General features: G+C 52.7%; 1 protein-coding gene across 1 annotated transcript in view; it reads right to left on the reverse strand.

Moving 5' to 3' along the window:
• Padi2 (peptidyl arginine deiminase 2) overlaps nucleotides 1-14,154 on the reverse strand; it is a 43,302-nt gene extending 29,148 nt beyond the window's left edge. The window contains exons 1-3 of the mRNA XM_038333793.1: nucleotides 14,030-14,154; nucleotides 3,616-3,799; nucleotides 2,202-2,274 (exon numbers count right to left, since the gene is read on the reverse strand). Coding sequence (XP_038189721.1) covers nucleotides 2,202-2,274; nucleotides 3,616-3,799; nucleotides 14,030-14,121 — 349 coding nt within the window. The 5' untranslated portion in view covers nucleotides 14,122-14,154. The remainder of the gene's footprint in view (nucleotides 1-2,201; nucleotides 2,275-3,615; nucleotides 3,800-14,029) is intronic.
• Between the last annotated feature and the right edge of the window lie 726 nt (nucleotides 14,155-14,880).

Consider the following 14,880-nt stretch of genomic DNA (forward strand, 5'->3'; position numbering starts at 1 on the left):
TCTGCACCTGCTGCGTGTGCTCCCACACCAGCCCTTCCTGCTTATGTGTCTGGAGGTGGGGTGTGGGGAGGCTAGGAGACAACTCTGGGGCGCTGGTCCTCTCTTCCACTGTGGTGCTAGGGATCACACTCAGGTTGTCAAGGTTACCCGCTGAGCCATCTTGCTCACTTGCTGCCTGCTTTAATGTCAAGGTGGATGGTGATAGCTGAGGGCAAACAGCTAACTTAATGATGGGGGTTCCCCTCTCCTGCAGACAAGCTCTTATCTCCTCATTGTCTCTGTGGGGCCTAGGGACATTTTACTGTCCCAGGAACCTAACCCCTCCTGGCAGTTAAGTAGCTGCTGGCACACGCAGTGGAGGACCCGCTGCTTCTTTGCCTCAGGCATTTAGGTGTCATTAGGGCAAACCTGAGCTATCCTGAGCCCTGAGCTCAGCCTTGAGTCTCAGGTGGCAGACAAGTCTGACCCACCTCCTCCATTTACCTTCTCTCTGTCTGCCCTCCCCTTTTTCTTTTTTTGGTTTTACAAGACAGGGTTTCTCTGCAGCTTTGGGAATCCTGGGATTCACTCTGTAGACCAGGCTGGCCTCGAACTCACAGAGATCCCCCTGCCTCTGCCTCCCTAGTGCTGAGTGCATACCCTGAGGGTGCTCCAGCATGGGTCACCTTCTTTGACAGGTCCCTGGCCGCTGCCCTCCCTGCCTTTGTCTTCAGGTATCCCTGGCTCTGTGGGATTGGGTTTCCTGGGGGCAGTCATCTGAGACAGGTGGGGGCTGTGTGTTTGCACACACTGCTCAGTCACATGCTTAGCTTGGCGGGAGCCAGGCTACCATCTCCCAAGTCCACCCTCTTCCCCCGTCATTCCAAGGCCCTCTCACTCCTGGTGCAGAGGGAGAGACAGGGTGACAGCACCCAGGCCCTGGGGAGATTGGCTGAGAAGCGAGCAATAACATTGCCACTGAGAGTCCACCAGTCCCTGAAGGGTCACATGAGACTGAAAGGAAGGGAGGGTCCTCACAGAGAATGAGATAACTGATGTGACTTGGTGCCCTAATAACCATTTCTAGGTGTAACCCAGGCAACTGTGTTTTGCCTTTTCTGAGCCTCAATTTCCCCATCTGTTTAATGGGCACAGTACTGGTGTCTCTCCTTGTAATAGCTGAAAGGACAGATCGAAGTCATGGTGGGCAGGCATCCAGGTTTGGAGCCTGGTATACTGTGGCTACTCTAGTGTCCCGTGTTTACCCTCCTCCTCTTCCTCTTCTAGCTCCTTCTCATCAAAGCCCTGAGCGTAGACCTAGACACAGCTTGGTGTGTAGTGAGTGGAGACACCACTAGGATGCTGGTTCCCACCCTGTCCATGTTCAACCACAGCCGCCTGGACAGAATGAGCTTCTGGATTCCTTCTTTTTTTTTTTTTTTTTTTTGGTTTTTCGAGACAGGGTTTCTCTGTAGCTTTGGAGCCTGTCCTGGAACTAGCTCTTGTAGACTAGGCTGGTCTCGAACTCACAGAGATCCGCCTGCCTCTGCCTCCCGAGTGCTGGGATTAAAGGCGTGCGCCACCACCGCCCGGCCTGGATTCCTTCTTGCATGAAGACACCAGCAACATAAAATAGAAGGAAATCGCGTCTGCAGCAGGGACTGAGTGTTCAGAGGGTCACCTCCCTCTGCTCTGCTCAGACTGCCGTGTCCTTGACACCCAGGGCAGGGCCCTGCGGGGGAAGAAGCCAGGGAATTGCTTCCAGTCTGGGCTTCCACCTGCCACACTGTTCCTGTGTGACTGTGAATGAGTTTCTTAGCCTCTCTGGGCCATACCACACCATCCTTTGTGGACCGAATGAAGAGCATGGACTGGATAAGAAGCCCATACTACAGCTCTATGCCCAGGGCATCCGCGATGGTAGTTAAGACTGTCAGGGACAGTGGGAGCTCCTGGAGTCTCCAGGCTGGAGGGTGTGTGTGAGGGCAGGGCAGGCTTTTCTCTTTCTCTCTGTAGCTCACAGAGTCTGTGAAGGGGATTGCAGGGCATCACCCCTCTACAGATTCCATCTCCTCTGAAAGTCCCAGTGCGCCCAAGCACTGCTCCAAACTTGGCATTACTTGGAAGTGGCCCCAGCAGCAGGCCTCCCACACTGAAACCCGCCCAGTGAATTTTCCCAGGCCCTCCAAGGTGAAGGCACCCACACCCCAACACCAACTCACCAATGGCTGTGAGGAAGAGCCCAGCCTGGTCAATGGGGGCGCTGCCCTCCTCCTCATAGTAGCTGACTGTGACCTTGGTGGGGAGTCATACGAGGGGACAAGAGATAAGAGCAGAAGCTCACAAGTTATAGTGAAAAACAAAATGAGACAAACAAAACAAAACCCAGAAATAACACCCTGCCTCCTAGTTGTCTCTAAATGCAGGGCCCCGTCCTCCAGGAAGCACTCTTGGGCTGCTGAGGTGCCTCTCACAGATAATCTAACAGGACAAGGGGTTCCTCTCCCCACCTGACCTGTGCTCTGGCACCTCCCCCTCTCTGCTTCCTGAACCTACTATGGTGTGTGCCCAGCCTCAGCTAAGCCCCACGGGCTCCATTGTTCCTTTGGATGGTGCCTGGTGCCAACACAGCAACAGGCTAGAGCAATGTTCATGAGAGAGCCCAGTGTGGAGATCATCCGGCTTTGGTTACACCACCTGGGCCAAGCACTTTGCCCTGATTGCTCTGCACTCCACTTTACAGACAGGTCTGGGTTGCTATGGCTACAATCTCCAATCACGATATGACTCTGAGGAGTTATTATTTTTGTTATCGTTATCCCTCCCCCTAAAACCCAAAACAAAACAAAAAACCAGGACTCGCTATATGCCCCGGGCTAACTTCAACACAGTGATGCTGCTGACTCTTAAGATCTGAGATTACAAATGTGAACCCCAAGTCCTGGCTTCTCTTTAACATATGTGCATTTTGAAACTCTTTTACCATGTAGCTTGGGCTAGCCTGGTACTAAGTAGCTGAGGCTGGATTCAAGCTGGTGGAAATCTCTCTGGCTCAGCTTATGCTTCCTTCAGCTATCTGGGTCGTCCTTCCTTTCTTCCTGTACTAGGACCTGAACTCAGGGCTTCACACATGCTCAATTACACAATCACTGAGTACCCATGTCTATTAAAGGATTATTTTATGTGGACGGGGTTTTGCCTGTATGTGTTTCTGTGTGCACCACACGCAGGCCTGGTGCCTTTGGAGGCCAGAAGAGGGTGTCAGATCCCCCCAAACTGGATGACAGAGGGTTGTGAGCCACCATGTGGGTGCTGGGAATTGAACCAGGGTCCTCTGGGAGAGCAGACAGGGCTCTTAACTGCTGAGCCACCTCTCTGGCCTCTAGTTTTCACTTTTTGAGCATATGTTCCATGCTTCCCAAAGCAGGTCTTGATCCTCCTGCCTCCAGCTCCTAAGTGCTGGGGTTACAGGTGTGTGGCTCCACGCCTGGTCATTTTCTTCCCTTTATTTTCACTAGGAAGGACTCTATGGCTCCCACAGTTTCTATGACTCAGGCTAGTATGCCCCGCCCCCCAGGACTCCAGCATGGCCCTGGGCTCCCTCAGTCCTGGATATTGATTTCCTGGCCATGGTACCTTGTCGCTGCTGGCCTCTGTGCTGGCCTGGGCCATGCTGAGCCGCAATGTGGTGCTGGGCGAGAGGGCCCAGCGCTGCTTGCCGTTGGTGACCACCTCCTCGGCCTCCCCATCACGCACCACCTCCACCTTCACACCTTCTGAGTGCTTCAGGCTGAAGGTTTTGGCCCCTGCGGGGGCTGCACTGTAGGGAGAAAAGACAGAAGGTCAGGAGCAGTCTCGGCTAGATGGGACAGGGGCCTTAGCAAAAGAGTCCCAGAGGGGTAGGGCTCCCAGACGGTGTGGCCTGGGGGATCCAGGCAACCTAGCTATAATGCAGTGACCTGCTGGTGGCAGGGCAGGAGACTGTGAATGGCACAGAGTCCTGGCCAATCTTTCACCTGCTGAGTTGGAGACCAGGAACCCCAAATATCCCTGCCTACTGTCACTGAGAACTTAACAGGATGGAATCAGGCTCTATAGGAAAGAGGATTCTGTCTAGAAGATCCCCAGGCCTGGAATTCCTGAAGGTCATCTCTTGGGACTCATGCATGGCTTCCTGATGAGGGGGAAATGGTTTGGAAATTGTGAGACTTCACCAAGACTTAGGGCAGGGGAGGACACCGGCTTGCACTGGTTGCTGGGTATTTATGTTCCCTCAGATTCATATACTGATGTTCTAACTTCAGGAAGGTGGCATCTGGAGACCTTTAGGAGATCGGGGCATCAGGGGTTCTAAACAAATATAAACGGTGACCTTTTAAGAAGTGAGAGAGAAGCTGGGTAGTGGTGGCACACACCTTTAATCCCAGCACTTGGGAGGCAGAGGCAGGTGGATTTCTGTGAGTTCGAGGCCAGCCGGGTCTACGAAATGAGTTCCAGGACAGCCAGAATTGTTACACAGTAAAATCCTGTTTTGGAAAAAAAAAACCCACCAAAATAAGTAAATAAGTAAAAAAGGGTGAGAGAGAAGACAAAAGAATGAGTATACAACAGTAGGTGACAGGGAAGCCAGCGGAGGGAGATGCCAGGGCTGGCAGTCTGGGCAAACCCAGGTTTGAAGGTTCATAAGACCACAGTGGATTAAGGAGCTCTGGAAGGATGCTTGTGGGATTTGAGATGATGGCAGTGGAGGCCTGAGTATGTCCCAAGGGCACAGCTACTGCTCTGGGGAACCTCAGAAACATTGGGGCGCTGTTTACATTTTCAGGGCATTTTCCTTTTCTTCGGTTTTTGTTTGTTTGTTTGTTTTTCTTTTAGACACAGGGTCTCCATAGGTAGCTTTGCCTGAAATTCATTATGTAGACCAGGCTGGCTTTGAACCTGCAAAACCTTCTTGTCTCTGCTGGGATTGGGATCAGAAGCTTATGCTACCATGCCTAGATTTAAATAATCTTCTTCTTCTTTTTCTTCTTCTTCTTCTTCTTCTTCTTCTTCTTCTTCTTCTTCTTCTTCTTCTTCTTCTTCTTCTTCTTCTTCTTTCTCCCTCCTCTTCCTCCTCCTCTCTCCCTCTCTCCCCCTTCCCTCCTATGTCTACAGACTTAGGGGTTCCATCCGCTGAGAGGTTGTCTTCTGGGCCAGGTGAGACAGGGGTAGCTGGCAATGAAGCAGGGGGCCAGCTGAAGAAGAGGCTTAAGTTTGTGACTCTCAAATTTAGCAGCAGCAACAAAGACAGCTAGAGTTTTGGTCCAAACAGAGACTTCTGGGTCCTCAGAGTGTACATTGTAGAAACTCTCAAGGCCACGGTTTGAGAATCACTGCTATAACTAAACTTCATCAATGTGGTCTGGTAGTTATAGCTTGGGAAGGAATTACAGGGAGTCTATAGAGGCTGCCAAGCGATTCATTCTTGGTCTTTTGGCTAAAATAAAGTGGAGGGCGCTAGAGCCCCGCCCTCCTTGAACGAAGACCACTCCATCCAACTTTATAGGTCGTCAAGCTTCTGCACGCAGTTCTGAGATAAGGATGCTTCCCAAACCACATCCAAAGCATGACCCCCAGGATGCGGTTAGTCTCGGTGCCGGCACCTGCCTCCATCCCTCTGAGCCAGCAAGAAACCAAAGCAAAAGTATGTAGTGGGTTAACACTGGGCCACATCAGCGCTCCCTGGCCCCAAGCCTCCCACAGCCCTACACCAGGCCTGTTTAAGGCTGAGCAAACAGCTATTCTTGGAGCGGCTCTGGCAGAGGCCACAAAGACGCCTTTGTCTCATGTGGATCCTGTTGGCCGCCTCCTTCCCGGGGGGAAGATCCTTTTAGAATCCCCTGCAGAAACCCAAGAGCCTAGGGTTACAGATGGCCTGGGGTCCCTAGAGGCTGTGGGTCAGAACAGAGGGAGAGAAAGGAATAGGGCGGGGTGGCTCTGACCTCCTGGCTTACTGGGAAGAGTCTAAAGAGTGCATGTATGGGACAGGAGGCCGGTCCTAAGGACATGTCCCCAGTGTCCCAGCACCCAAGATGTAACAGTAAATGGATGAAAGAATGCTTCCTGTCTGGCTTTGCAGGCTGGTATCAGAGCATTTTTTTATGTTTATTAATTTAGTGTGTGTATGCGCGCGCACACAGCTGAAGACCAAAGGTTGATGCCGGATGTCTTCCTGTATTGATTTCCACCTTAGTTTTTGTGGCAGGGTGTTTCACTGAGCCTAGATCTAATCGTTCTGGTTAGACTGGCTGGCCAGTGAGCCCCTGGGGTCACAGACCTATGCTGCTACACCCGGCTTTAGGTTGGTGCTGGGGACTTGAACCCATGTCCTCAAGTTTGCACACAAGCGCTTTACCCCCTGAGCTGCCTCCCAGACCCTCACTGTCACCATTTCTTCTAATACCCATAGGGCTGCTCCCTGATTCTCTACCTGCCCGATGCCCACATCTCGATAAATGGATTTGTGCCTGTGTTTATTCTCCACAGTGAGCTGCATCTTACTCCTTATTTCATTCCAGACCTGGCACAAAGTAGAAAGATTTGCTGGAGGCCGGGCGGTGGTGGCACATGCCTTTAATCCCAGCACTCAGGAGGCAGAGGCAGGCAAATCTCTGAGAGTTTGAAGCCAGCCTGGTCTACAAGAGCTAGTTCCAAGACAGGCTCCAAAGCTACAGAGAAACCCTGTCTCGGAAAAAACAAACAAACAAACAAAAACAACAAAAAAAGAGAAAGATTTGCTGGAGATGGGGCTGGAGGAGAAGGGCTTGCTTCTACAGCCATTGTATTCACTCAACACGTATCCCCTGAGCGGTTACTATGTATCAGACAGAGTTCTGGGGGCTGGGGAAAGACTGGCTAAGAAAATAATGCATCTTTTGAGTCTTGGAGCTTATATTCTAGTGAAAGAGAAAGGTTTTCTATAGATTATGCAATTAACTGTGTTGACTGTGACAGAGAGATCTGGGCTACCTGGTTGGGGGTGGAGCTTGGCAGTAGTGCATTTTCCTAACATGTGCAAGGTCTTGGGTTCTAGATGGGCGCACAATATCTGTGGAAGTGACAGATTCTCTGAGGAAGTGACATTTGAGCTAAGAGTCTAAAGTTTATTCTCAGAAGAATCAGTTAAGTCTGGAACTCCAGCATCAGTGACAGGGCGACACACTACTGCCTCAAGAGGATTTCTTTCAAGCTCAAAGCTGCCCTGGTGCTGTGGGACCAGGGAGACCTGACACTGAAAAAAGAGGAGGTGAGTGTGGCTGGATCTCTCTCTCTCTCTCTCTCTCTCTCTCTCTCTCTCTCTCTCTCTCTCTCTCTGTGTGTGTGTGTGTGTGTAGGTAAGTAGGTGGGTGGCTGTGCATACACGCACATGGGGAGAGGATGATCATGATTGTGGGACAGGTCCCAGACATGGTGGAGCTGGCCTTTCTACTGAGGGAGGGACATTACCAAGGGCTTACCAGCAAGGAGGGATTTCAGAAGAAAAGTAATGGAAGTGTGTGTGTGTGTGTGTGTGTGTGTGTGTGTGTGTGTGTGGTGGGGGGATAGTAAGTGAGCAGGCGATAGAGGTGATGGTAGCTGCCATGTGTGTGGTGATGGTCCTTGGGGCTGAATAGTGGCCTTGGAAATGGAGAGAAATGGCTAGGCAGACCTGTGCCCAGCTTCTCAAATGCTGTGTGGCCTCTGGCCTCCTGCCTGTCAGATCTTCTTTCAGACATTGAGGAAAGGTCTTGGGAATAGCCTTGCAGGCATGGGGAGGCCCACACAGACTCACACTTGAGGGTGTGATGTGCCTCATCTTTGCTGGCCCCTGGCTCTCAGCTTGTCCATCTGGCTTGGACCTCATTAATGCCAGCCGGGGTTCATCCTTGGAGTGACCCCAGCTCCTGGCAGCTGGGGTGTGACATCCTGCCCTTAGGTCTTTGGAGGAGTTGGAAGGGGCAGTTGTGGCTGCTAGACTGGTGAGCACCCTCAGGGACAGAGATGAGGGGAGGGAGGAGGATCTTAGGCCTCACACCTGATGCTCACTATGGCAGTGGCCAGAGTCCCGAGGGCTGGCACTAGCCTAGGCAGGGCTGATTGAGGCAAACCTTGGCATGTGTGTATAGCTGGCCTCCTTCTCTACATGGCAGCCCAAGCAGCCTCCATCCCAGGGTGATGTGCCTCTGGCAGCCCGAGGCCCCTCTACAGGGAAGAAACAATCTAATCCCTGCTAACTTCCTTCCTCAGAAGCCTTTGAGGACCTCCTCCTGCCTACAGAACAACATCCAGCCCCTGAGCAAAGGTTTCAAAGCCCCAATTCTTGTTCTCTGGCCCATACCCTTATACTCCAGGCCACTGAAATGACTCCCTTTCTGCCTCCATGGGTCCCATTTTCCAGGTAGGTTTGCTCCCACGGCAGTTATCCTAAGTTGCATGGTGAACCTTTGTCTGTCTTATGAGACCCAGTTCACTTGCCCCCTCTTCTAGGAAGTCTTTCCCCAACCCACCAGCCAGATCACCTTTCTCTCTCCCTTAGCCAGGACCTCAAATACTAACTTTTCTTTAATATATGTCTCTCCCGTGAGTCTCATGAACACTTTGAGGGCAGTAACCACGGTTCATCGTGATGGGTGATACAATAATAAATCCAATCCGATTCACAACAGTGTCTTAGGGAGCATTTACCAGGTGCCATCCTCCAAATCATAGGCTCTCAGTCCATACTTCACACAACCCAATGAGGCCTGCCTGAACCATCCCATTTCACAGATGAGCACACCAAGATCCATACAGAGTGAGACCTCACTCCAAATAGGTCTCCAGACCCTCGGAGGAGGGTGTGGGTGAACTATGCCCCATGAGTCCCAGGCCTGGGGGAGCCCACCAGTCCTCACCAGAGTCCTCTAGGCAAGGACCCAGAGAAGAGGATTCTTAGGACCTCAAGATCCCCCATTCCCCCTGATAAACACATTTATCTGCAGATCGGAGTCAGAGACTCAGACGCCCTTGACTAAGGGTGGCTTGAGGGTGGAGATCCTGCAGATACATTATCATCCTAAATCAGGGATCTGTGGTCAGTAGGGAAGAGCATTATGGGTCCCCACTACAGGAAGGGACTGTGGACTTGGCATACAGGGTGCCAGGTCCTTCCTCAGCCCTCCCACCCCTGGGCACTAGCCTGAAACCTGAGTCCTAAGCAGCTCCTGGCAGAGCCTCCTGTCCAAGGCCGAGGGCTCTAGGTGTTGCTCTAATTTATGGGGCCACGGGACCTGGCCTGATGTCTTCCTTCGTCATTCTCTCGGCAGCAGGCATTGCTGCTCTGCCAAGCTTTGCCACATACCCTTGACCTTCCATGGACCCATCCAACCAGGTCTGTCTATTGAGATTGGAGGTGGGAAGTGCAGCCCCTTGCTAGCTAGTCTGCAGCCATCAGTGGTCATGCTCACTCACCCACCCACCCACCCACCCACCCAGCCACCCAGCCAGCCAGCCACCCACCCCATAGCCCACAATGCTCTCTAAGGAAATGAGCAGGGAGGAGCCATGCCCCAAACATGAGTCTCAGGAGGACAGATTGAGAGAACCCCTGGCAGCCTGGGCCTTGCTCCTAAAGTACTCCTTGGCCCTGTGGTCTGACTTTAGGTCTCCAAGGGTGATAGGGACCTAGTACCTAGGTCATGAAGTCAGTATGAGGGCGGAGTGTATGCAAATGGCTATGCATATGAAATGAGCATGTAAATGTTAGGAAGGCTGCTGGGTGTCCAAAAAGTGTTAGGGGTGATATTAAGTGAATAATGGCAAGATCTCTCTTTCTCGTGTTTGTGTGTGTGTGTATGTCTGTGTGTGTGTCTCTGTGTGTGCGTGCGTGTATGTGTTTGTGTGGTGTATACTCACATGTGTATGCAGGGGTGCATGTGCTTATATGTGCAACTGTGAAAACTCACAGAGGCAAGAGGACAATACTGGGTGACCTGATCTATCTGCCTTAATCTCTCTCTCTCTCTCTCTCTCTCTCTCTCTCTCTCTCTCTCTCTCTCTCTCTCTCTCTCTCTCTGTGTGTGTGTGTGTGTGTGTGTGTGTATGTCTCTGGCTTTCTCTGTGTGTGTGTGTTTCTCTGTGTGTCTCTCTCTGTGTCTTTCTGTCTCTATCTGTGTCTCTCTGTGTCTGTGTCTCTGTCTCTCTGTCTGTCTCTGTCTGTATTTCTCTCTGTGTGTCTCTCTCTGTGTCTTTCTCTCTGTCTCTGTCTCTGTCTCTGTCTCTCTCTCTCTCTCTCTTTGAGACAGCCTTACTGTGCATCACTGGCTCTCCTGGAACTCATAGATATTCACCTGCCTCTGCCTTCCAAGGACCAGGGATTATAGACATGAGCTCTGCATAATTTTTTTGAGTAAGGATCTCTCATTGACCTTGGAGCTAGGCTGCTAGCCAGTTAGCCCCAGTGAGCCTCCTGACTGTTCTCTCAGCACTGGGGTTACTGTGATGTTTATGTGGGTGCTGGCATTTAAACTCAGGTCCCACCCACTGAACCATCTCTCCAGGCTGACAATAAGGTCTTTGAAAACTAAAACAAAATTAACACAAAATTGACTATTTCTATTGTGCCAACAGATTCTAAGTTCCTCAAAACAGCCTCCACCCAGAGACCACTTACCCCACGTGAAAGAATGGTGGGGCCTGGCATCGGACTGGCAAGGCAGTTCCTACCAGGGCCACAAGGTCTGGAAGGAAGAGAATCACCTTCACCCTCAGTCCTTGACAGGGGAGTGGGGCTTGTTCATTCACCTTTGTGACCTGATGCGAGAACAAGGGGCCCCCACCTTTCCTCCTACATAACTGGGTGCACTACCCACAGGCCTTGCTGTGTGGAATCTATTCAGAGGCCCTGGGGGTGACAGCATCACTTGGGATCCTGAGCCAGAACCTGTTTCTCAGCCAGGAAGGACTTGTTAAGACGTAGAAGGCTGGGTGAGGGTGGTGATGTTTCGGGGCAGAGGACTCCCATCCAGGGTGGAGGGTGGCCAGGGGTCACACAGGGTGGGGTGGAGGAAAAAGCATGACTTCTGAGCTGGACAGACTTTACGGGGGTCCTGGTTGTCACCAGGTAACTGGCTTCCTCTTTCTGAGCCTCATTTTCTTCATGGGCGAATCAGGATGCTCAAAGAGCATCTTCCAGGTCTCACACAGAACAAAGGGGGTGGTGCATCACTTCCTAGTGTTAAGTGGCCATTGACCCCTCCTGTTTCTGTCTGCCTGAGAGGAGTCTGGTCCCTGGAGTACTGGACATGACCCGATGGAGAAGGCTCCTTTCTGCCCGACATGTGATCCCAGCTGACAGTGACTTTGCTTCCCTGAGGACCACTGACATTGTCTGGAGGCATTTTTGGTTGTCATATTGTAGACAGGGTGGGGTGGGGGGAAGATTGCTACTGACATTGTGTAAGATGAGGCAGGAATATCGCTCATCATGCTACACCATACAGACAGTCCCCTCTGCAAAGAATTACCCGGAGAGCTTGTGGGTCTCTGCTCCGGACACATGCTATCCAGGATGGTGATGGTCAGCATAGGTGACCATGGGGCCCCTGCAGGGTGGCCAGCTGCCCCACTGCAAACGAACTTTGAGTGTAACAAAATCTCGCAGGGGAAACAATGTCATCTTTCTCATGAACCATCTTTCCATGATCATGTATTCCAATGATAACATTTTAGATATGTTGGGCTTAACAAAATATAGCATGAGCATTATGTTTCTCCAATTTGTGTGTGTGTGTTGTGCACGTAACATATGTCAGGGGATGTGGGGGGTGAACATGCCAGAGGAGGGTGTTGTCTTCCTGCTGACACTCTCTGCCTGGGTCTCTCACTGACTAGGCTGGTGAGCGGTAAGCTCCCAGTGTCCTTGATGTCTCTGCCCTCCACAGAGCCCAGGAGCATACAGCCGCACCTGGCTTTTTATGTGGGACCTGAGGATTCAAACTGAGACTGAGACCCTCATGAACGAGAAGCAACAGAGTCTCAGAGCTATTTCTTCAGTCCTTTTATTTCTGTGGTTTTGAGACAGGGTCTTAATATGTAGCCTTGACTGGCCTAGAAGTTGCCATGTAGACCAGGTGATCTCAGACTCACAGAGGTCCATACTTGCCTCTGCCTCCCAAGTGCTGGGACTAAAGGCCATTTTCTTATTTTCTGAGGTGTGCATGCATGTGTTGAGGGAAGGCTGAGAACGGGTCATGCTGGTAGCCCAAGCTGACCTGGAACTCGCTATGTAGTCTAAAGGAGCCGTGGACTCAAGTCCTCTGGTGTTGGGATTACAGGTGTGAGCCACCAACCCCATATCCATTTCCAGTTAACTTACTTTAAAACACAGACCACTACATTTAAAGTGATGACTGTGGCCTGCATTCTGCCTCTTCTGGGCAGGTGCTGGTCTAGGCTGTGCTGACCCTTGGTGTTGAACTTTCAATGCTGTAAACTGGGAGTCCTGTAGTAGTTCCTGGTGGAGCTAACAAGAACTGGCACCTGCCCTCTTGTCCCCTGCCAAGCTGGTGTCTCTCTGCTAAGAGAAGCAAGGGCAAGGACTTGGGTATGGGCCCCTTTTGCTCCCTAGCCCCCAGCAGAGGCCCTGTGCCAGGTTTTCAGACAGTGCCCACAGTGTCCCAGCAAACAGACGGGCAGGGTGACAGCTGTGGCTTAGGACCTGAGCGCCCTGGATCCTGGCTTACCCCTTGACAGTGCCCAATTCAGAGCTGGGAAGGGGGAGAGATGGGCACTCTGCCACGCCGCTGGCGCCTAGTCTGTATTCCGCCACTGCGTTACAATCTGCAGGGCCCATCCAGTCCTCTTTTAGGGTCTGTATGCTGGACCAGTGAGGTCGAGGTCCAGGTGACATGGAAGCTGGGACAGGCTTAGGAGTAAAGGAGCAGAGAGGGGTCCTGGTGGCAGGCTTGCTTGGATCAGCAGGGCCAGTGCCTCCTGGAGAAGTGATCAGGCAGTGGGAGGGAACCGGAGAGTGGGAAGGGAGAGTTTAACAGGAGACACTCAGGTGGGCTTGCAAGGGCTTGGGAGAGCTGGTGCTTTAGTGTCAGAATGATTTGGAAACAAGGCACACAGAGGAGGTACCTATGGCGGTCACCAGCACAGGGTCTCATCTCAGAGTGTGCTGCATGCCCCTCCTTCCAGCATGAAGCCCTCCCACTCTAGCAACGGGAGCATTTAGAATGTTTGGAGCAGAGAACAGCACATCAGACCTCAATGTGGTCTCTCAGGCTGCTCACCCAACCCCTTTCTCCTGTCCCACACCACACTCTACTCATTTTCTCGGAACATAGGACAGTGGCAGCATCATTCCTTCACCCGGAGTCTCCGAGTCTTCTGTACCCCAAACCCCATCAAGGGTGCAGACAGAGACGACGGGAGAGGAGAACAGATCCTGGCTCCCAGGGCATCGGCGGGTGGAAAGTGACCCCTCTCTAATCTCAGGGTGAAGTCAGGAAAGGCATTTGGTGACACAGCCAGTGCCTCGGGACAGACAACTACCAGCAGCCCCCGGGAGGGTGAAATCGGATAAGTCCCAGGCCAGATTCCACCTGGGTAGCTCCCCTTTGAGCAAGCCAGTCCCCAGCACATCCCGGGGAGTTTCTGCTTGCTGGGAGTAGGAAGTCCGCTGGTGGAGGAGGCTGGGGTGAAAGGTGAACCAGGAGGGCCTGGGGGAAGTGAGAGGGGCGTGTTATAGGGAGCCCATGAGTGCTGAGGTCACTGGGGAGAGGGGCTGAAGAGACCAGGCATGAGAAAGTCTCGGAGAGGGGTGAGGAGGGAACTGTGACTGGGTGTCTTGGAGGCCCTCAAGATTGCGTGGAAGTGGACACTGGCCTGGGCATTATCAGGTTTCTGGGAGTTCTCGGGATTTCTAAGGATCTCGAACTGAAGGACAGCTGGGATAGTGGAGCCAGGCTGTCCTAGTACAGAGTCTCAGAGTCTCGGGGTTTGTGAAGGGTGGGTGAGTCGGAGGGGGTGACTCGCCCACGCGGCTCACCTGTAGACATCGGTCCAGAGCTGCGTGCCCAGCACGTACACCGCCTCCACGCGGCTCCCGTACAGCAGCCGCACTGTCCGCTCCCGCACCATCTTATCACCCCTGCAGAGCCGGCTGCTGTCCCCGCAGCTCCCGAGACTGTGCACCTGCTACAGGTGAGCCCGCCGCTGCGCCTGCGCCGGCTGCTGAGCTGCGGGCGGCCTTAAAACAAAGCCGGAGGGCGGGGCTGGGCGGGGCTGTCCGCCGGACTCCTCTTGGAGAGCGCCTGAGGCCCGTTCATCAGGCCTGGCCCCGCCCTCCCAGAGCCCCTAACCGCAAGTTGTCAATTCCTATTTTCCATATTTGGCTTGTTCATTCTTTTATTCATTAAATTCTCCTTTCTGGACCTACAGCCCGGAGGGGCAGACAATGCGAGCAGGAACAACCGAAGGGACAGGGCAGGAGTGGGTGGGAACACAGAGGAGGCGACCAGACCCAGTCTAGGGCCAGGGAAGGCTTCTGGGAGGAGACCTCTGGGGTTTCTTGAAGAAAATCTTGCCAATACAAGGGGGAGGAGAGTAGTCTTCCAAACATCTTCGGGAAGTTGGGCACCCCACATCAGATCTACACTGCCGTGGGAAATAGGGAGTTGGGTGGAGTGGGGGGAACCCTGCCCCTGGCAGGGACCGGAATGCTAAGCCCGGGCATGAGAAGAGCTACATGAGCCTGGAATGGCTCTTCCTCGGGAGTGATCTGGGAGTGTATTCTGGCTGCCCCAAGACCACTGTGAGCAGGCTGAGCTGGAGCGGGCAGCGAAGACCCTGGCTGGAACGTGAGAGGACGGGAGAGGGGAGGATTGGTCCTAGTAGTGT

The sequence above is a fragment of the Arvicola amphibius genome, chromosome 6 (assembly GCF_903992535.2).
Source record: "Arvicola amphibius chromosome 6, mArvAmp1.2, whole genome shotgun sequence".
NCBI classification, from domain to species: domain Eukaryota; kingdom Metazoa; phylum Chordata; class Mammalia; order Rodentia; family Cricetidae; genus Arvicola; species Arvicola amphibius.